Source organism: Peromyscus leucopus, chromosome 4, assembly GCF_004664715.2.
Source record: "Peromyscus leucopus breed LL Stock chromosome 4, UCI_PerLeu_2.1, whole genome shotgun sequence".
NCBI classification, from domain to species: domain Eukaryota; kingdom Metazoa; phylum Chordata; class Mammalia; order Rodentia; family Cricetidae; genus Peromyscus; species Peromyscus leucopus.
Window position 1 is genome coordinate 76,577,730 of NC_051066.1, and position 23,704 is coordinate 76,601,433.

The following is a 23,704-nucleotide window of genomic DNA, read 5'->3' on the forward strand; positions in this document are numbered from 1 at the left end:
GAGGCAGGGAGTAGAGTCACCACACAGTAAGTGATGTGCTCATCAAGGCCCTGTGAAAGAAACTAAGGCAGAAAAAAAAAGTCATGGACAATCAGTTCAACCATCTCCCCAGAAAGAGACTGCTCCCGGACACCACCATGTGGTGCAGAGTGAGGTTTCCCTGTGTGCTGAACTGTGCACACCGCACACCGCCCCAGTTCCTGCCTCTAAGCCCTGACCCTCCCCACAGGATAGTACGGTGGGTCCTTTGGGAGGTGCTCAGCTACAGTCCTCAAGGCAGACCGATGTCCTTCTTAGGGACTTGCTGGCTGTCCACCTTTGAACATACAAAGAAGAGGTCATGTGAGCTCACAGTGAGGTGGTGATCACAAGCTAGCTATCACCGGAAACTGAGCTGGTCAGCACCTTGACTTTTGGCCTCTGGGCTCCAGAACATAAAGAAATAGATTTCTGCTGTTTAAGCCCCTCTGCCTGTGGTACTTGTCACAGTAATCCAAGGAGACTAGTGTGGATTTCAGATGCAGGTGTTCAGGCAGGAGTTCAAATCTGAACCCACTTTTAGAGTTGTGCAACCATGGGCAGGCAGGTCACGTGGTTTCTCTCATGATTTTCTCATCTATAAATTACATAATGAAAAGCTAGCTGTGTGGGTACATAGGAGGTTCCTCAAGTTGTCTAGGACACAACACATTTCAGCAACAGAAACGTCATTCCATACACTCCATGGCTCTTCTTAGTGATGGGTAGCTTATTAGCCACACTCAGACCACAGCGGTGTTTTGTTAGGTCTGCACCAAAACTTAGAGAAATTTACATTTTTTTAAACCAACCTTTGAAAGTCAGATACACCAAGTAAAAAATAATAAAAAAATAATAAAGCTTAAAATTGTAAAAGAGCTGGCATGGTGGCTAATGCCTTTAATTCCAGTACTCAGGAGGCAGAGGCAGGCAGATCTCTGTGAGTTTGAAGCCAGCTTGGTCTACATAGTGGGTTCCAGGAAAGCCAAGGCTACACAGAGAGGCCCTGAAATAAGTTTTAAAATTAACAAAAATGAGAGGAAATTTTACATTTAAAAAAAAATCTTAATTTCAGGTCTTTGGGGAGCATCTCTGCATGCTCCCCGGCTGGCCTCCCCATCCAGAAGGTCCCTTGGCACCTGGGGGCTGCTTGCTTCCCTGAACTATGGGGGCAGGTGACATCAGAGTTGGCTCCCACCTTCCTAGCTGCCCACAAAGATCTTTGAAGTACAATGTCAGGATCTGTGTCCTGAAGTGAGAAACAATTAGCACATTCCTGAGACGTTGGATTATTTATTTATATTTCCACTGTCCCCCCCCCACCCACAAGGAACTCAGCACTTGGACTAAGCTGGGCTCTTTCTTGCAAGGCTGAGGCTGGTGACCCAGCTTTGCCCCTGACACCATACCTCCTTGGGACCTCACTCTCCTTGCCTGTAAAATGAGGCCTTGGGCTAGACGGTCTCTTTTGTCTCTTTTCACATTTATGTAATTGCGACATGAAATTCAAGTCCATAGGTAGAAATGTAACACAACCGTTTGCGTTTGTGCGGAACAGGAGGTAGAAATGTAACATAACCGTTTGCTTGTGTGCGGTACAGGCTTGAATGAAAACAGAGCTCCTCAACACCCAGCTGACCTCACCACAGACCTGATTCAATGTAAACAAGGCTTGAACAAAAGCCTTGTTTGTTGTTAACCCGCTGTGGGGCTGGGTCTTGAGCCTAGATGTTCTGCATTTAACATACGCAGAGAGGAATTAAAAGGCTGGCTAATTCAACTTCCTAGCCCCAGCTGAGCCAGGGGCTCTGAGCCCTGTTTCCTCTCTCCTTTCACCAAGACACAACCCCGACTGTGCCACCACCCCACCTCCAGCACCCTATGTACTTGGGCTCTCTTTCACTGAAAGCACAGGGCCCGGGCACCTGCTGATTCTCCCCTCTTCCCTAATGAATCCCTGCTGACCTTCAGATCAGAGCAGAGGCATCACCTTCACTGTCCCTGGACTCTTGGCAAGACCAAGTCATATTAACATGCTTTCAACAGCCGGGCGTTGGTGGCGCACGCCTTTAATCCCAGCACTCGGGAGGCAGAGGCAGGCGGATCTCTGTGAGTTCGAGGCCAGCCTGGGCTACCAAGTGAGTTCCAGGAAAGGCGCAAAGCTACACAGAGAAACCCTGTCTCGAAAAACCAAAAAAAAAAAAAAAAAAAAAAAAAACAAAAAAAAAAAAAAAAAAAAAAACAAAAAACATGCTTTCAACATACCAGCCATGTCATCACACAGCCCGTGATTGGGTGACTGATGATCATCTTCCCATCCGGCTGTACATTCCAAGAAGGTGAGGTGGGGATGCGGCTCAGTGGACAGCATGCTCACCCACTGTGCAAGAGGCCCTGGGCACTTTATAAGCCAGGGTTAGGGTTAGCACATACTTGTAATCCCAGCACTCCAGGAGGTGGACACAGGAGGATCAGGAGTTCAAGGCCATCCTCAGTTATATAGTTAGCTCAAGGCCAGTGTAGGCTACCTGAAACTGTCTCAAAACAAAACAATAACAAAAACAAAACCCAGGAAAGCAGGGTCCACATATGTCTGCTGCAGCACCTGGCCATCAAGGACATACTCTAGTATTTGTTGCTATATCTTTTATTAACAAGTATAAATCTCAAGTAATCTGGCTCCAAACACTAAGCCATACTGCCTAATACAGTGCTCAATAAATGTTTACAGAATCAGCACCAGCTACCCTCTATCAACCTGTACCCCCAGCACGAAGTGCATAATATACATGAGCATAGGCATCCTAACAGAATGAGAAGTCTGGAAGGTAAAGTCTCAACACAACAGCCACAAGAACAATTTAACAGCAAGCAGAGAAGCAGCAAGGACTAAGCAAGGCAAGGTGGTGGGTGGGGAGGATGCTAAGCCTCCTAATGGAAACACAGCACTGGTTTAGGCCAGCCAGGTACCTGATGTTCTCGTTCAGTGCATACAGCTCATTGCTCTGCAAGCCGCCCCCTTTGAAAACGTTGATCACAGCTGTCTGCACGCTGCAAAGAGACAGAAACACATCCCAGTTAGGTGGTCTGCCTCCAGGGGCCATTTTTTTCAAACAGCAGCCATATCTTTTGCCCCTCTCCTTAATGCCCCAATAGTACTAAGGAGACTGAGGCAAAAGAATTCAAAGGCCCCTTGTAAGTCCCAGAGAGCTTCTTTCCCTTGCTCACATGGAGATAGGCAATGGATCAGCTCTCTGAGAAGTGCCATCACTGGGGCCTGCAAACATCCAGAAAGCATCCATTGCCAGCAGGAGCTGACCCTGTTTGTCTGCTCTTACAACCCGGAAGTCACCATCTTCTCACATAGAAACTGCAACTGTTAGCCTTGTTAGAACAGAATTTTCCATGGGCCTTCATTACCCTTTTATTTCACCCCAGGGAGGGAAGTATACTGGCAGAGAGTTCGGCTCTTTTTTTTTTTTCAAGACAGGGTTTCTCTGTGTAGCTTTGCGCCTTTCCTGGAACTCACTCTGTAGACCAGGTTGGCCTCGAACTCACAGAGATCCGCCTGGCTCTGCCTCCCGAGGGCTGGGATTAAAGGTGTGCACCACCACCACCACCACCACCACCACCACCACCACCACCACCACCACCCGGAGAGTTAGGCTCTTAAAGGGCCACAGTCGGGCCTCAACTCCACTCAACTCCCGGGACCTCCGCCCAAATTATCAGGCGAAGAACTCATTATAATCTTGTCTGCGCTGAGGAACTTGACAAAGGACAATGATTCTCAGAATGCCAGAACATTCCAGGCAGGCCTGCTGAGCTGCATCAGCTGAGTGTGCCTGATGGCCAGTCACTGAAAAAGCACACAGAGAATTCAGTAATGCTTTCATTCATCCAGAAGCCAGCACAGATTTGGAAACCAGTAGCCCACAGACTTACAGGGCAGTGCTGATTGGCTGATCTGCTCAGGGCTTGGGTCATAAGCTCTGCTGGACACCTTGCAAAGCTGCATCTCCTCTCCCAAGCACCAGTGGCTCAGGTGGAAGAGACTGTGGCACACCCCCCTCATTGAGCTTTGCACAGAAATGCACCAAAACTTCCTAAAGAGGAAATGGGTGATATGAGGTCACTTGAAAGACCCCACCCTTAGATACTCACCCAGTGTAGGGTGTTAAGGGCATGAACAGTAACTGTAAATTCTAACTCCATGGTCCCAGCCTGGCAAAACTGACCCTGATAGGCTAGAACTCACAGTGAGCTCCATTCTCTATGAAGACAGGGCGCTTGCCCCGTTCACCACCTGCACCATGATCAGACTTCATGAGCAAAGCCCTCTGAGCGGCAGATGTTCGGCCCACCCCCAGATCGTCCCAGACCCCTCCCTGCTGGTGCTGATGGACCCACAGGCCCTTACCTGTTCCAGGCAGAGTTGGAACTCAGCTGCAGAGCCTGCCGGGCAGCCTGGAAGCGGGGCAGCTCGCTGAGCACGGGGGAGCTCATGAATCGTGGTCTGGGGCGGCGGAAGGAGCCCATCTTGTGGAACTCAATGGGCAGGAGGGGAGCAAGGCCTCGGGTCATAAGTCCAGGTGAGGATTGCGCTGTGTCTTCAGGACCAGACGTTTCTGGCCACCCACAGAAAAGGCTTCTCCCAACGCTGCTTCTGGGCTTTCTTTAAAAGCCCACTCTGAGCCAACACCTGAAATGAGAGGCAGCCTCTACTGAGAACCTGACTGAAAACAAATAACTAAAGGATGTTGGCTAGACTCTCTAGCTAAATGATCCTAAAATCAATTAAGAGAGAGACACAGCAAGAGCCTGTCCTGACACTGAGGCTCCTGTCCTCCCTTCCCCCCTCTGCGTGTGTGTGTGTGTGTGTGTGTGTGTGTGTGTGTGTGTGTGTGTGTGTATGTGTGTGTGTGTGTGTGTGTGCTAGGCATGGACCCAAGGGCTTGGAGCATGGGCCAGCACTCTATGACTGAGATACACACCAAGCCCTAACAGAAAGACAGCCTTTGCGAATGCCTCAAGAAAAAGTAAACGCTCCTTTTCCTTGACAATAAAGACCTTCCACTCTCTGTCCCATCAGCCACTATGTGCTGTTCAATATTTCTCAGGTCATAAGTTCCTTCCCTCAGGTACATCTTGCCATCCCTTTCCTACCTGCCATGTGTTTACTCAGTCCATCAGGACATGTTTACTGTTCGATGTGTAACAATCATTGTAACATGTCAAGCACTCAAAATCTCTAAGGCCCAGGTCCTGCCCTTCAGGAGACTCATACTCTCTGCTAAATGACTATTCTTGTACCTGTTCATTCAATAAATACTTATTGAGCCTATAAGCTCCAGGCACTGCGGGACTGGGAGATAAGATGACGGCCATGGGACTGTCCCAGGGGTCCCATGTAATTGTCCTAACACCCTTCCCCAGGCCCTTTTCCAGGCTTTAAGCCAATTCTTGGTCTCCTTTACCAGAATGATCTTCCTTTTGCTTTACGCATTTCTAAATCCAACTAATTCAGTCAGGTTATATAATCTTGTTCCTGAGCAGGGCTGGTGCAGACCTATAATCTCAGCAACTCAGAAGGCTAAAGCAGAAGAATCCAAAATCAAAAGCATTCCTGGGCTACAGAGTGTGTTAAGGTCAACCTGGATACCTTAATTAGACCCCCATCGAAAAATAAAAAGGAAAAGGCCATAAAAAGTGTCAGTAAGGTGGATCAGCAGGTAAAGATATCTGCCACCGAGCTTGACAACCCAGAGTTCAATCCCTAGGACCCATGTGATAAAAGGGGAGCGCCAACTTCCACAACTGTCCTCGGACTTCCACAAGTGCACAACACAGCATACACACACACACACACACATACACACACACAGAGTAAATAAACATTTGTTTTAAGTAAAAAGAGGGCTGGGAATGTAACTCAGAGGAACAGCACTTGCTCAGCATGTATGCACGCCTTAAGCTCTTTGGGGCCAATGTCCAGTTCCACACACACAAACAAAAATCTTGTTCCTTGTGGCAAAGCACAAGCTCTGGTAACTCTGGTGGAAGGAAGGCAATGGCTTTGCAACGAGCTTTGATTCTGGGGTTCAGGAGTTAACTCGGGCCCTCCCAAGTTTCATGACTTCAGACACTGAGTGTAATGTCCTCAGGTGCTAATGTACCAACGTCACAGGACCTGAGGGATGAAATGAGATCAGCTGACATGCCCAGCAGCGTGACAGAGCCCTGGGCCTCAGGGATAGTTAGCTCCTTCCGTGCTAACTCTCTCTCATCACTTTTGGAACCATATCGCTGCAATCACCTCAGCGGACTGAAGTGCTGCAGGAAACGGCCAAAGGCACTTTCTCTTGGGGGCTTAGCAGATTTCACTCACCGAGTGTTTTTGTTTTGGTTTGGTTGGTTGGTTTTAGTTTTGTTTTTTTTTTTGTTTTGTTTTTTACTGTTACTTGGGGCCAAGTTAACTCAGATAAGTCCCTGAGACCATGCAAGAAAGCAAAGGAAGACTGTCAGCCTGCAGGTTGGCAAGGAAAGTCCCACATTTGGTGGACATGGAAGAGAGAGACACCACAGCCAGAACCACGACAATGCAACTTGTCAGGAAGGCACAGGGTGCTGGTGGCTTTGTGTGGGCAGTGGGCCTACTCACACTGGTTCATAAGACCGAGAGGGCCAGAAGAAGGATGGCTCGTCCCACTTCCTAACCCTGTAACTACTGTCCTTAAGGGAAGCAGTGTCGTGGGCCATTTCAATAGTTTTTGACTGGGAACCCTGCACACCTAGCAAAGCAACAGCTATCAAAATTGACGAATAAATGTTGCAGAAAGCCTGTTAAGTTCTGGAGAGGGTTTCAACAGGTTTCCAAAGGCACAGCACCCGAGGCAGCCCTGGTCACACGGGACAGCTCCAGGAGCACAGCCTGCACCATTATAAACAAGGGTAACTTTGAGCCCAAGGGACAATGACCACAGTGCCCACACCCCGAATCGAGGACACACACAGCAAGAAGTTAGTTCCCTCTGACTTGTTTCCAGCCCCCACACTTTTTCCTTCTCAATTACTGACAAGATGAAGAGAAGATGTGGTCCACACCATCTCTGCTTGTCACACAGCCAAGCAGCCGCATGGAGACCAAAAGGAGGATGCTCTAGGACATGCCGACAAGGGCCTGAAGAAAGGTTGGCACACCGTGTGTACACCTGCTAAGGCACCGGCCCTTCAAGCACTGGCTCGTCCTGACCCAGATATGACGAATCAGAAAAGACGAGACAGACAGGGCCTAGGAGTGCAGCCATTTAGAACCAACAAATGTGGAGCAAATGAGCAAACAGATTTGTCCAAAATCTCCAAACACAGGATTACGCCAACACGGCCTAGAACTTCCATTCCCCAGCGCCAGGCCTGAGAAGTTCTGCAGCTACAGGAGGCCATGGTGGGAAGACCTTGAAGGCAGGCAGGAGATTCACTCACTCTGAACACACAAGTCTTAGCTCGAGACACAGGTGGAGTTAAACATGAATGAACCGTGGGCAAGCTGCCTGATAGCATACAGGGCACTGTCACCAAGGTGACTTATTCAGCCCTCACAAAGTGCCATCTGAAGTTAGAGAAGTTAAGTAACCAACCTGAGGGTACCCAGCTAGCTAGAGGCAAGTCACCGCCATGTCTAAATCAGCCCGCCTTCCCAGTCCATTGTAGCACGAATCTTAAATGGTCTTATTAATAAGAACAAACCTGATGCCAGGTATTGGGGTCAATGCTGGAAGGTCAGAGAAGCAGAACAAGCCACAGCTTCCTCACCTCGACAATTCCTCGGCTGATCCTGTTTCTTTAGAGTAGAAGCTTCTCAGTCCTCATCCAGAATGAATCTCAGCTGAACTGTGCTGTTCAAAAGCCTAAAAAAGCTTAACCAGCTCTAGTTCCTGGTCCTCACGCCTTATATACCTTTCTGTTTTCTGCCACCACTTCCTGGGATTAAATGTCTGAGTCACCATGCCTGGCTGTTTCCAGTGTGGCTTTAAACTCACAGAGATCTGCATGGATCTCTGTCTCCCAAGTGATAGGATTAAAGGCATGTGTGCCACCATTTTGTGGCACATTTCATGTCTATCTAGTGGCTGTTCTGTTCTCTGACCCCAGATAAGCTTATTAGGGTGTACGATATATTGAGGAACACATTATCACCACAGCCCATCTCCCCTTTCCACACTACTAAACTCAGACAGAATCCCAGAATCAATGGTACTGAGTTTGAAATGTCAGTCACCAGCCTTCATATCAAAACCTAAATCTCATACCCCCAAGATAAGTAATCTACCCAAATCAACTCCACGGCCACACATGATTGGGACAGAAGGAACAGAGTAAGAGTAAGAACACCATGAAGAAATGCAGACTTGCCGTCAGTCAGACAGACAAGACAGACACTCTTACCCACTATGTGACCTTGGACAAGGTACTTGACCTCTGAAGCTTGATTTTTCTGCCCAGGAAAGGGGTACACCAACAGTGACTCCTCGGGGTACCGGAAGTATTTGTAAAGCACTTTTTACAACAGTGCCCAACAAGCAGCAAGTGTGACACAGTCCTGACCAAATCCATAAAAGAATATTGCTTGGTAATGGATCAAGACTGCCCAGCCCCCACAGCAGGGGTAAATAGCAATGCTTCTCTTGGTTGCTAGGGGCTTCCCCAGACTCTAAGACACATCCACTCCAGCCGGGACCCTGACACTATCACAGAAATGGACTTTGTCTCTTCATGCCTTTGGTGACACACACAGCTTTAGGTACTGAGGCTTCACTGCCCTAATTCATACATCCCCTGCTTCTAAGTTTCCCCCAACCCTGGGCTAGGGGTGCAGCTCCAGCCGAGTGTCCATGTAACATGAACCAGCACCCCATAAACCGGCGTAATTGTACATGTCAGTAATGCAAGCATTGCAGAAGTGGAAATGGGGGATCGGAAGTGCATAGGGAGTTCAAGGCCAGCATGGGCTACCAGAGACTCTTTTCTATAAACAAGGAAACATACATACATACATACATACATACATACATACATACGAACAAACATACATACATACATACATACATACATACATACAAACATACATACAAACATACATACATACATACATACGAACAAACAAACATATCACACCCAACCACAGGAAGCAGGCAGAGCAGGGATTCCACCCTTAATGAAGAAACTGAGGCCGAGTGACTCAACCAGGACTGGGGGGCTGTAAGTAGCCCAGGGCCGATCAAGAAAGGCTCTACCTTTAATCCTGGTCCCCAAATGTACCATCCCAGGTGATAGGTTTTGTCTTTGTTTCTTAAATATTTCAAAAGTTTCTCGTTATGATTCACGCTTGAAAAGTGTGTATGCACACAAACACACACTTCAATTATGACAGAGAACGGCCAGCAGATTGAGGAATACATCACTGCCTTGGAAAGCCATGCTCTCACTTTCTGGGTAAGGGCATATTTGCTTCTACAGGAAATAACAAGAAAAGATTCATGGTGTATAGCGAGAAATCCAAGGGAGTCTGCTTAAGTGTATTAGGGAGTTTATTATGATATAAACTGGGGAGAAAAACTCACTAAACAGGATAGGCAAAATCATCACAGAGTCCTGGAGGTTGATGGCAGGGCAGGCCCCTGCTGCCTCTAGTCCCACGCTGCTTCTGCCACCTGAGTCAGTCCACATTGTCCAAGCCCATGAGGGAGAGAGAGAGCAAGGTCTACGTGCCCCCTCAGGTCTTAAGCTAGCCCCGAGGCCACACCCTAGGGGCTGGTACCTCAAGGCCATGCATGGAATAGGTACCTACTGCAATGATGTGTGCAACAGAAAAAGTGAAAGGCTACCCGAAAGCTGAGAGTCCACATCCTGATGCTATCGATGACGTCGCCGTAGCCACATAGAACCACTAAACCCCTAATACACGGCTTGGGCAGCTGAGGAGTGCATTTTGATTTCACCTAACTGTGTCTGTGTCTCCATGTTCGTGTGTCTAAATCTGTAGGAGTATGCACCTATGGAGGCTTGAAGTCACCATCAGGGGTCACACTCCTCCTCAGGAACAGTCCACCTTGATTTTAAAAGAACTCCAAGAAGCTTTCAAGAGGTCCTTAGCTGGGAATGATACTTGTGCTCCCCTCCCCTCGTCCATGCTGGCACGCTGACTGGCTTGACCTTGGACAGGTCTTGTGCAGGCAGCTGAAGCTGCTATGAATTCATGAGCGCGGGGATTCTATCATGTCTAGGAAATACTGTTTCTTCCTCAGTTTCTGCCTCTTCCGATCTTTCCACTCCCCTCTAGAGCGGTTGTCCCTGAGCTTATGGAGACAGAATGTGACGCAGATGTCCCATGTGCAAATGATCACTCCACAAGTATTCTCTACACGTTGGCCACTTGTGGGTTTCTGCATTAACACCATCTACTGCACAAAATTGCTTCTCTGACGAGGACTGAGATTCACTAATCTATGGCTAAAGATACACATCTCTAGAAGGCAGTTGGATACTATGTCCGTTCAGCAAAAACTGGTCATTTTGCTAATTCCCTGCCGGGTTCCACCCTCCTGAACGCTTAAGGGAAGTTCCTTGTCTGTGTATCCTGCATAATGGGCACTAACAGCTTAGATGCAAGATTGTAAAACATCGGTAGAGAACTTCTGCCCTCCGGGGTTCTCCCATTGTGCTGTAAGTCTGTATTTAAGACCTTCTCCCTTCAATAAAAGGCTTTCAGCATTAAAAAAAAAAAAAAAAAAAAAAAAAAACCTGGTCGTTTTACACTTGAGGCCTAACAGTTCCCCTGTCTGGATATGGGACCAGATTTCTAGTATGAGGCATGTGAGTCAGATCCTGTGGACTATGGATACCTTAGATACAATCAGAAGGTAGAGTCTGTTACTCCCATAACATTCATGCCATGGCTGCAATAATCCACAGGCCTACCCTGCCAGGACAGTCATTATTGTGGCTCACAGAGTTCATAGCTGTTGATAGCTTTTCTCTTAGCAGCTTACATACCACCTTGTCCTTCATTCAAAGGGAGTCCTTCATTGGCCTAGACTTGGTTCATTCAGCTAGACTGAATGGTGGCCAGTGAGTCCCAGGGATCTGCCTGTCTTTGCCGTCCTAACATCGGAATCACAAGCACACACCAGCACATCTGGTTGTTCTACATGGCTTCTAGGGAGCAAATTCAAGTCTTTATGCTTGTGTGGCAAGCGCTTTACTGACTGAGACAACTCTCTAGCCCTTATTCACTTTTAATAGACACACTATTTTAACAAGGGTGGGTAATTCTTTCTTCCTCTTAGTACACTACAGTCATCTCCTATCACTTTGTTGGTTTGCTTTACTATTAGAATGGCAGATGGACCAACCCACCTAGGGGAACTCACATTTTATTTAGGAATTGCCCTATGGAAGGACATTTAGGAAGATTCCAGAATTTTGGGATTGCAGAGGATGAGTCCATTTGTAGGTCTTGGGGCCCTAATGTGCTTCTGATGGCTGGGTCTGATGGTTCTTAGCCAGCTTCACTCTGTGGCTCTAACATCCACCCACACAGCAGTCCAGAAATAGCACATAGGAAAGGGCTAAAGGGGTGATGATGTCTCTGGTTCCAGTGGATAAGACACCAAAAGGCTGTGTCACTCTAGCCTGGGGAACATCACGGTTCTTTGTTTGGTTTGGTTTGGTTTTTGAGACAAGGTTTCTCTGTGTAGCTTTGGAGCCTGTCCTGGAACTCACTCTGTAGACCAGGCTGGCCTCGAACTCACAGAGATCCGCCTGCCTCTGCCTTCCTGATCGCTGGGATTAAAGGCGTGTACCACCACCACCTGGCCCATTATGGTTCTTTCTGTTGCTCACAGGCAGGCAGAAAGAATGACCTGAGCATATATTCTAGACAAAATTTTACACAGCCCAGGTTGGCTTTGAATGCACTGTGAAGCTGAGGATGACCTTGAACTTCTGAGTCCCTGAGTGCTGGGGTTACAGGTATTTGCTACCACAATAGGTTTATTTTTATGTCTTAATCCCCAGAACTCATTAATTATTACCTGATATGGCAGAAGCTATGATGAAGTTAAGCTCTTAAGAGCAAGTGATTATCCAGGATCTGTGGATTCTACATGCAATTCATGCAACTTCAAAAAAAAAAAAAAAATGGAGTGAAGACGAAGGAGCAAAAAGACAGACAGATAACACAGCAAAAGATGGGAAGGCAGAGACAAAGACAGCAGTGATGCAGCTACAAGCCAAGGAAACCAGGAGCCTCTCAGAATCAGGACCAGGAAAGAAACAACGGTCTCCCAGAACATCCAGAAGGAACAGGGCTCCAATATAACTTGACTCTGGACCTTGACTCTCCAGAACTGTGGGTAAATACATTTCTGTTGTTTTAAGTCACAAAGGTTGTGGTAACTTGTTACAGCAGCTACTGGAACCTAATACTTACTGCATGCATAGCCTCAGACTATCTGAACTACAGTGCCCAACAAGAAGAAGGAACAGGGAGAGTTTCCTTGTAGATGAAATGTTGTGACGATCAGAGATATTGGCTGGGAAGTACAGGGCATGGTTCCTATTACTGTCCAGGGAATGGACAAGGCAGAGAGGAGCTTGAGTCACAAAACACAGACAGCAGAGGTCATGTTGATGGCCATGGTCTGTGCTGCCACCAAAGACCATGTTAATGTGTGATCTGTGCCGCCACTGGGGACCAAGTTCATATCCGTGATCCAAGCTGCCACCAGCTGCTCTGGACAAGGAAGCTTCCTTTGCAGTGGTATCGATGAGTGCAGACTCATAACTGAGACTGAGAGACACTGAAGGCTTCCAGACAACCTCCCCTGCCCCAAAAGGAACAATCCAGAAAGGAAGCTATTGACGCTTAAAAATTATGATAAAGACGCTGACGTGTAGCTCTTCAGTGGATGGCTTCCAGCAGGAAGGGGCGGAGCGGGGGTGAGAGTGGGGGTGTCAGCTTTCTTTAAATGGCTGGCCACTGGGAGTCTGACCAATGAGTATATGGGCAACACAAATTAGACTTGTTTTTTGTTTTGTTTTTTGGCAGGGAGATGCAAGGGTAGAAGGGTGGACCTGGGAAGGATGGGGAGTGGGTGTGATAGGAGTGCGCTGTACAAAATTCCCAAATAAATAATAAAAATGTTAGGTTGGGGAAAACAAGCAAATGGCCATTATTGTATTTTACCATTATTTCTTTTTTTCTTTTTCTTTTTTCTTTTTTTTAAATTTATTTATTTACTATGTATACAGCATGTATGACTGCAGGCCAGAAGAGGGCACCAGATCTGATTACGGATGGTTGTGACCATGTGGTTGCTGGGAATTGAACTCAGGACCTCTGGAAGAGCAGTCAGTGCTCTTAACCTCTGAGCCATCTCTCCAGCCCGTATTTTACCATTATTTCAATCTTACCTCTGGTACTTGATTTCTTTATCTTCTTGGTGTTTGTTTGTCCTAATAAGCGTATATGCCAATTCTGTCTTTTGGAGAAGCTGTATCTGCCATCTGTGTTATGTGTGCTCAAATATGCATTATCCTTAATAAAAACTTATTCTCCTGGGCCAGGGTGGGGGAGGAGACACAGACAGGGTGGTATTACCACTTCTGTAGGACCCTGGGCAGATGACTCAGAACAAGCATGATGCTAGGCGTAGTGATGCAAAGAAGACATCCAGAAAGAGTCTGGTAAATGCAGTCCACTGTTGATGAGTATCACCACCATCACCCCCACAACTCTATTCATCTGCTGAATCGGATCAAACACAACGTCGCAGCTAGGTTGCCTTATACCACACCAACGGACTTCCTGATAGTGCTGGAGGTCGGAAATCCAAGACCCAGGAATCAATGGGGTTGGTCTCTCCTGAGGCCTCTCACTCTGGCTTGCAGTTGTCCACCCTCTCAATGGGTCTTCCCTCCATATTCTCACAGCCTGAGTCTCCAGCTACTCAATGGCTCCTTTTATGGGTTACTAATAGACTGGGCTAGGCCGACTGGAACAGCCCTGTTTCAACTAACCATGCTCTTTACACACAGTGGCTACAGCTTCAGCATGGGGACACACATCAGCCCATATCACCACCACCAACACAGAAAGCTCAAGTCCAGTGTCTGTCTCTGCATTGACAATTTCTCTTCTAAGGACCAAGCTACCTAAACTGCCATGTAACAGTGCTTTAAGTTAGTAGATTTGGGTGCTCAATGGTCCACTTCAGTTCTGGACACAGCTAGGGTGTGTGGCTCACAAAGCCACTTGGAGGGTCACTGAGCCCCAGAGAGGCATCACTGGCCGAGTGGCTCTCTAGGTGCCCCACATAGGTTCTTTGCCAAGCTCTTAACCAGAGGTCCATGACAGGGATTCTTGGAAAAGAATCTGTTGCCCCACTTTCTCCCCACAGCTGGCAGGGCTGGGGTTTGGGGTTAAGAAAACAGGTTGTGGATGGCACACAGAGGCAGGGATTGGGCATGGAGATGGGGAGGGGCATAAAGACAGAGATGAGGATGGGGAGGGGGCATGGGAATGGAGATGAGGATGAGGGTGGGGATGAGGATGGGATGGGGCATGAGGACAGGGGTAAGAATGAGGATGGGGGTAGGGCATGAGGACAGGGTAGGGATGAGGATGGGTGATGTGGGATGTCCTTCTGCATGCTGCGAATATGCGTTGCTTTTATTGGTTGGTGAATAAAGCTGCTTAGGCCTATGGAAGGGCAGAATATAGCTAGGTGGGAAAGCCGAACTGAATACAGGGAGAAAGAAGGGCAGACTAGAGAGAGACACCAGCTAGCCGCCCAAGGAGCAACATGCCAGCAGACCAGTAATGCCACGGCCAGATGGCAATACATAGACTAATAGAAATGGGTTAATTTAAGATGTAAAGGCTAGGAATAAGCCTGAGCCATCAGCCAAGCATTTATAATTAATATGAGCCTCTGGGAGATTATTTACAAGTGGCTGCAGGATTGGCTGGGATTCAGAAAAGCCTCGGCTAGAGATGGGATGGGGCATGAGGATGGGGTGGGGCACAGGGGTGGGATAAAGCATGAGGGCAGGGGTGGAGATGGGAATGGGGAGAGGGACGGGGATGAGGACAGGGCCTAGGAATGGGCTGGAGAAATAGAGCATGAAGACAAGAACAAGATAGGGTCTGGGGATGAAGATACAAAGCATAAGGTCAGGGTTAAGGAGAGGGCCTGGGGACAGGGCCCAGTGGTGGGGAATGATACAGGGACCCTACACACCAATACAAGGGCAAAAGAAGATATTACACTTAATGGAACATGCAAATGCAACCCTCTAAGGCTCCAGTTTGGCCTCTGGGGAAAAAAAAGGAAGTAGAATCATGACACAACAGCTCAAAATAAAGAAGTGTGTAGCTGGTAATGACTGGAGGCTTCCAGGAAAAATCCACTTTGAGTGTAAATAACAAAGTCAAAGACAGAGCCACCCAGTCTGATGTAACCCCAGGAACAAGAGAAGAATCCAGTTCCAAGGCAGACAGAAAAGAGCCCAGTTCACATGCTTCCTCGGAGCTCAGCAGCTCCTGCCTGGCATCCTGAACACAGGAGCCAGTGTCTCCCTGAAAGGCAGGGACTCGCTAGGACTGGGCCCCACATTCGCAGTCACTGTAACTCGGCGGACCTGTCCTTTTGACTGTGGCAGAGCAACTTTGTAATGATGATGGGAAGGGCAGAGCTAGTTCCTAGGGGCCTGCCAGACAGCAGGCACTGGCCCTGTGCACATCCTCCTCTCACAAACAGACTGAGGAGCAGAGGCCTCAAGACAACCATAACTGCTGTGCTGGTTAGCATTTTGTCTATGGATACAAGCTGGAGTTGTCTGGGAAGAGGAAATGTCAATTGAGGAACTGCCTTCATTCAACTGGCTTCTAGGCAAATCTATAGGGCATTTTTTTTTTTTTTTGATTGATGGTTGATTGGGAGGACCCATCCCACGATGGGCAGTGCCACCCCCAGGCAGGTGGTTCTAGGGTATATAAGCAAACAAACTGAGCAATACGTGAGGAGTAAGCCGCCTTAAATGAACAGCAATCCTCTGTGGTCTCCTTCAGTTCCTGCCTCCAGGTTCCTGTCCTGATTTCCCTTCATGACGGACTGTAAGATGAAGTATACTCTTTCCTTCCTAAGTCGCCTCTGGTCATGGTCTTTATCATAGCAACAGGTAGCCAACTAGGGACACTTATACTCACATTTACTCAAATCAAAATGTGTCACACATTTCATACTGTGTAGCACCCAAAGTCCATGAAAGCCCTTGCACTGGCCGCTCCAGTGACCAGGAGTCAGGTTCTGTTAACCATCCCCATCACACAAAGAAAGATGTGGGGTTATACCCTGGCAAATTTATCTAGGTCACACACTCATGAGAAAGCGTGATGGGACAAGAATCCAACAATGAAGGACCCACAGCACTCCTGTCGTTTATGTCCCTCTGTCACATCAACACCTTCAGAGACTCCCCACGGTTCTGAGAATAAATCCTAGGTCCATCTTAACACCCTCACCTCCAGCTGCCGCGTACCAACTCAGTGGCCACATCACTTCCACCACCACCTTCAAGATTCCGCACCCAGGGCCTTCCCACGTGCTGTGCCCTCTGCGTAAAGTAGCTCCCATCCCATTCTCCAGGCTCAAATCCACAATTCATCCTCTAATCAGGAGAGCCTTCTTTCCCCCTCACCCTTGATGAGTTCTCATCACCCCCAAAAAGCCTCCTCCTCACCACCCTTGTGGTCTTATCACCATTAGCCTTGTAAACATGTGCAAAGTTGCTACTTTTTTTTTTTCCAACAAATATTTTTATTGACTCTTTGGGGAATTTGACAGCATGCACCCTGATCACACTCACTTCCCAGTCTTTCCATGGCCCCCCAGCCCTTGTGACCTCCCCTCTCGAGAAAAAAAGAAGAAAAAAAGTCCAATTTGTGTTATCTATTGACTCACTGGAGCACGGTCAAACTCTCGGTGGCCTGTCCCCAAATAGAACTGAGTCCTTTCCCTCCAGCACCCCTACCGGAAGTCATCAAGTATACAGAGCTACATTTCAGCATCCTTATCACACTTTATAAGAGTTCACTTCAATGGCTTCCTGTTTAGGCTGTTACTTTTGAGAGGTGTTGAGGGGGCGGGCAGGGGTTGTCACAGAAGCCATCCATGTCCCTCTTTCTTAATTGTGTGTCGACAATCATCAGCATCACTGCCAAGTAACTTTTTTTATTCTAATTTATTGTGATTTTTTGTATGTTAATAAATAAAGTTGCCAGTCAAGCTATTAGCTATAGACAGAGTGTGCGTGTGCACACGCCTTACCATAGATCTCTGTGTTTCAGAACAGCAGCATTGAGACATATGCTAAATAGCTGTACATCAGAAGTACGAGCAGTCACATTTTTAAACAATGAAAGCAGAAAAAAAAACACAAAAAAAATAGCTCTTTCGAGAACTAACACAGAAGAATGAATTTTAGCTCTGATCTGACTCTGCAATTTATTATTAACATACAATCAAAATCACATAGTAAATAGAATACCAACTTGCCCTTTACAGTCCGTGGAAGGACGGATCATGGTCCTCCACAGAGTTTCTTGCAACAGCACAGATGACAAACACTGCCCCTGGCTGCAGTAAGGCTAAGGACCCACACAGAGCTCTTGGTGGCAGCCCGAAACATGGACGTCACCATGGCCTCAGGTGGCAGTGAAGGCCACTCACACCAATATGGCCCCCAGCAGCGGTACAGCCCATGGACACCAACATGGCTTCAAGCCCCAGCACAGACCATCATAGGTATCCACCATGGTGTTAGGTGGTATCACAGGCCTCAGACATCAACCTGGACCCTTGCTGCATCAGGACCACTGACCCACACATGGCCCTCAATGGCATCACAGACCACCGTCGGTCCTCTGAGGAGGTCTAATCTGGGAACTGAACCATTCCTCATCTCAGGCCTGCATCACTGCCCAGAGCCAGGGCTATCTTGAGGCTGGGAGGTGTATTCAGGGGCTGAGCCTGCATCTACATAAGCTCCAGGCTGCTGTACAACACCCCGCCAACCCCACTGGGCAATGGCATGCTTCCCTGTCACCCTCAGTCTTCTTTCACACCTGACCCCCCCACCACACCCCCTCCCCGCCCCCCCACGCCCCCCCCCCCGCCCCGCCCGCTCAGCTCTTCCATCCTTCCCACCTGCCCATCACACATTCATTCTAAGTAGCGGCACCTACCCGACGGTCCCCTCACCTGTGTGAGAGCCCAAAATTGTTACTTTTTAAAAGACCCGTAGTCTCAGGTGCCGTGTGGTACCCCACCCACTGGGTGTACTATGATGTGATGGATCTATCCAGGGAGGCTTGGAGAGAAAGAAGACTGCACACAGCTATGTGCATATGGTTCTGCCATCACCATAGAACCACACGGGGGGTCATTTTTTAATATTTCAGTTCAGAGCATAAATTGACTATGGAACCCTGGACCAGATCATGCTTGTTCCCCTTAGGGCTTCAGCGGGTGGCAGGCACACCAGGGAAGTCTCTTTTCTGTATGCTTTTCTGTACTTTCTGAATTTGAAATGTAAACCTGGATTATTTATTCAAACAACAAAGACACCAACAGTGGCTTCTAAGGCCCTGGGAGAAAAAAAAATAAAGGAAAAGAAAAGAAAATGAAGAAAGGGTCTGTGATTTGTTCAAGGTGGTCAGAACCAGAACTTGGCTTCTGATCTCGAGTCAGGGCTAACAATGACAGTCTGCTTGTTCATGTGCACGTTCACTGAGTTTATTCAGCAGCTCTCCCACAGCAGGGCTGCTGTGGGGAAGGACCGGGAGGCTAGGAGAAATCGCTGATGGAAGAGAAGAGGAAAGATCAAGCAATTCCACCCCGCTTCTTTTTCATCATACATCACAAACTGACCAAAACTGGCCAACTCTCACTACAGGGGTGAGCAAGGGGCAACCTACTTGTCATACTAAATAGCACCTACCCAGGTCAAAGAAGACAGTCATTGCACAACCCAATTAGCTCTTGATATTGGGATATTAGCCCATGTGGTGATGTTCCCTAATATACTGTGTCTCCCAATAAAATAAAACTTGCCTGGAGATCAGAGGAAAAAGCCAGTCACTATACAGAAGTCAGGCAATGGTAGCACACGCCTTTAATCCTGTGTCACTTGGCAAGCAGGGATCTGTCTGGATCTCTGTGAGTTCAAGGCCACACTGGAAACAGAGCCAGGCGTGGTGGCACACACCTTAAATTCAAATACTAGTTAACCATGGAGGTTTGGTGTTCTGTACAGACAGACAGGAAGTGACAGAGCTGGGCAGGAAGAGGAAGTGATGTAGCTGGACAGAGAGAGCAAATCAGATGGCAGAACAGCAAGGCATATAGGCGTGGGTAGACAGGAAGTAGCTCACCTTTGGAAGCTGCGGAGTTGGTGAGGTAAGGTTAGCTGTGGTTTCTCCTATTCTCCTGATCTCTCAGGTTTTCACCCCTAAATATTATTATATTATATATAGTAAGACTGTTTAGAAATTTGTCTATAAACCCAATTTTTCCTGAACTTTCCCTGAATTTGCCGTGTGTGTGTGTGTGTGTGTGTGTGTGTGTGTGTGTGTGTGTGTGTGGTGTGCTCACATGGTTATGTGGCTGTATACTCATGCACACACAAGCAGAGGACAGAGGAAGAAGTCTACAGTGGGAGCCCTGATTTGTTTCTCTCTATCTTACTCCTCTAAGACCATATCCAGCTTTTTACATAGCTGCTAAGGATTTGAACTTGGGTCCTCATGTCTACACTGAGCCATGTCCTAGACCTAAGATATTTTTAATGAGATTTTTTTTTCACGGAATTTCTAACTGCTAACTACTAATCAAACTTATTCAGCTGGCTGGGCACTTCAGAGACCAAACACTGGGTGTTTGTTTTATCCATCATAGCTACGGCCCCCAGCATTCTCAGACCAGGGCAAGCCGCTTTTCTTCCCATGGTCTGTTGACTTTATCAGTTCACTAAGGGTTTGGCCTCCCACTAGCCAGGATTTTCTTCTGCTTGGCTAGCTGTGCGATCTCCTACTTGCTGACCCTACACAGAGGTGTCGACAGTAGGCACCTCTGAGAGAGACCCCACACACACATAAGAACTTGATCCCTAACATAACACGGCCCACAACCAGCTATGATGGGCTCCAACGCACCACTTCATCAGATCCACTCTGTCTGAGCTCACTCCATCATCTACTCCTCCGCTGAAACACAGTATCATCTCTCTCTGTTATACACAGAGACTCAAGGAGACGGGGAGCCTGCAGCAGCCCAGCTATCCCAGAGACACAAAGCAAAGCAAAGCCTTCCGAGCCAATGCAAGAAACCAAATCCACACTTCAGAGCCACCGGATGAAAACCAGGTCAGAAAGGGGCTGCTATTAAGAGTAGGATTGTTGTCAGGCAGTGGCGCACGCCATTAGTCCCAGCACTCCGGAGGCAGAGGCAGGTGGATCTCTGTAAGTTCGAGGCCAGCCTGGTCTACAGAGTGAGTTCCAGAACAGCCAGGACTACACAGAGAAACTCTGTCTGGAAAAAAATCAAACAATCAAAACAAATAAACATTCAAGAAAAGGAGAAGGAGGAAGAAAAAGAAAGAAATGACAATTAAAAAAAAAAAGAGTGAGACTGTTTCATCAAATAAAATGCTTAACATGGTAATTTACTGTCATTTTTACTCTTGGTTGATTAATATTAACTATCACTAAAGACTGGTTGTGATGGACCAGGCCTCAATTTGCATTTCTTTTTTTTTTTTTTTTTTTTTTTTTTTTTTTTCGAAAGGTTTCTCTGTGTAGCTTTGCGCTTTCTGGAGCTCACTTGGTAGCCAGCTGCCTCGAACTCACAGATCCGCCTGCTCTGCTCCCGATGCTGGATAAAGCGTGCGCCACCAACGCCCGGCCAATTTGCATTTCTTATCATTGGTCATTTCCACCGAAATCTAAAGAGCTGGCTTTATCAGATCATACCTGCTTTGTAATATCTACAATGTAAGATGAAGAGACTGAGGCATGGAGAGTCACTTGCCCAAAAGCAGAAAACTAGCAAACGTGTCCTAAAGAGCGCTCCTACAGGACCCCAGTGTCTGGACTCGCAAACACTCTGCTTTACACATGCATTCGTTGGCTGCACAGGCTGCCATGAAGCTGCACACCGCCCTTCCTTCCCCCTGTGAGCATCACTGAGCTTCCCACCTCATCCATTCTCCCTCACCGGAGAAGCCCTTGCTTCTCCAGACCACTTACTTAGCAAGTCACAGTCTTTGTATCAATTGTTCTGAGTCCGACCAGCCCTGAACGGTTGAAAGTCCTTCAAAGCAAAGGTTCCACCTGTCTTCTTACACTGTAAGCTGATACTGAGCACAGCCCTGGGTACCCTAAAAGCACCTGAGGTACTTCTGAATGAGTGACTTAAGAACAATTTTCTAAGTCCCCAGGAACAGCATTACAGAGAGGCCAGAAAAATTCTCCTCACTGAGGATCTAGCATGTACCCATCTAAGCATTACCATTGACAGGGACATTGTGGACCAGAACCACGTGGGCCAGGAGTTCTGCGTCCGCTGATTGGCCAGCGGCACTTATAAACCTAGTAGGGAAAAGAGGCAGACTGCATAGCAGAGCACACTTCTTTTCTTAAGGACCAAGGTTTGAAAGTCTGTGGGGCGGCTCACATCTGTAATCTCAGCACTGAGAGGTTCAAGTCCGTGTGTGCTACACTGTGAGACCCTATCTCAAAAATGGACAAACGAAAACAAAATAAAAGTCTCTACCACAAAAGGCTTGGGGACAGACACTGGGTCTTACAAACAAGATTGAAAAGGCCCAATGGGAAAGATGAGCAACTCTCAGCAACTCCCTGGTAACCAAACCAAGAATCTAGAAGTCCAAGTGTGGACACTCTTCTACATCCGAGCAAACAGGATACAAGCTCAGGGGTTGACCTTGAATCAGCAGAGGTCACCAATTATCTGGAAGACACAGGACACTGGTAATTTAGTTTCACCTACAAGTATAACTATGACAGTACTACTTGGACCAGAAACCCACTGCATAATTAACCCCCCCCAAACCCCCTTCTTTGGTGCAAATTAAGTGAAACTGTGGGAAATACCACACTTCTTATTTACTCACCTTGATGGCCCCACTTAAACATCAACTTTCTTGGTATGCACATGGTTTGGGTGTGGCCCGTGAATGTTATCTGCAGTGACTCTGCAAAGCCTCCTCAATGGTAAGCCAGAAAGTCTAGACGCAGACAGTAGCTGAGACGCACCATTATGGAGCAATTACATTTCTGACATATAATAAATATAAAACGGTGAAGGAGCGGTCAAACGCTACTGCCTGGCAGCCAATGGCATGATGAAGTGCTTGGGAATGTGCTCCATGTTGAACGTGCTGTTCCTTGAAAAGTAGGTCTTCCCTCAGAGATAAAATGCTCTTTCCTAAGAGAAGCAGTGAAGAGAAAGTCACCTCCCCAGGTAATAGGTCAGGGGAGAGGCTCGGCAAAGCAGAGCCATCTCAAGGCAATAATTTCACAGAAGTCACAAGTCGGCCAAAGTCTATGTAACTCAACTGCACGCCAGTGTGTGCCAGGACCTAAGCGGAGGAAGCCACTGGGCCATAAAGAAGACTAAAGAAACTACCGCATAGAGTTCAGGGTCTGTCAGCAAACATCCAAAAGTAGTGTTCTCACTGCAGCGGGCACCAAGGTTACTGCAGAAGATGGTCGGTCCAGACAGCCGGAGGCAGAATGTTAGATTATAGTCAGAAATGACCCATCAAAGGAGAGCACACTGGACAAAGGCATGAGTCACCCAAGCAGCAAATCATGGAACGGCATAGACTTTATCATATTACTCAGAAAAGGGCATAATTTTTAAACATGAATTGTTTCTTTTTTTGGAATTTCCCACTTAACATTTTCATACTAAGGTTGCTTATAGTTAACTGAAACCAAGAACAGTACCATGAATAAAGGGCAACAAAGCAGATTCCTGGACCCTCTCCTGGGGATTTTGAGACATTAACCCTGAGGCTTGGTACTGGTTTGTCCCAGATGACTCTAGTATGCATACATCTAGCATTGATAACATAGGGTTAGGCCAACATTCTCAACCAAAGCAAGGGTGTCCAATTTCTCTAGGGGACAGCCAGCATGTATGGAGATGCTATGGATTGTTACCACTGTGGGGCCCAGAGCAGAGGACACCCTGAGTATCCAGTAGATACAGGCCATCTCACACCAGCACAAGAACTCTGCAGCTCAAAATGTCAGCAGAGCCAAGGAGGAGAAACCTCGCTTCAAACCCTGGCGTCTGGGCACAAACACATGTTCTGAGATGCTACACGACTGATAGCACTCTGGAGTGGGGTGCTACAGGGTCCTATGTAGACTACATGGGTCTACATGGGACCCACTAGATCCACAGATTGTAATGTCCTAAGATGTCTTTGTGACCCTGCTATGCAGCAATTTCTTATGAATTAAAACATCCCATCAAGGGCAGGGGCTCCTTAAGACTCAAGAAGTAAGCAACTTCCAAGTCTTAGGACGTTACTG

At 47.5% G+C, this 23,704-nt stretch overlaps 1 protein-coding gene across 1 annotated transcript in view; it reads right to left on the reverse strand.

Moving 5' to 3' along the window:
- The window catches only part of Prr5l (proline rich 5 like), an 83,392-nt gene that overhangs the window by 53,303 nt on the left and 6,385 nt on the right, over positions 1 to 23,704 (reverse strand). The window contains exons 2-3 of the mRNA XM_028895025.2: positions 4,439 to 4,720; positions 2,989 to 3,069 (exon numbers count right to left, since the gene is read on the reverse strand). Of these exons, the coding sequence (XP_028750858.1) occupies positions 2,989 to 3,069; positions 4,439 to 4,602 (245 nt within the window). The 5' untranslated portion in view covers positions 4,603 to 4,720. The remainder of the gene's footprint in view (positions 1 to 2,988; positions 3,070 to 4,438; positions 4,721 to 23,704) is intronic.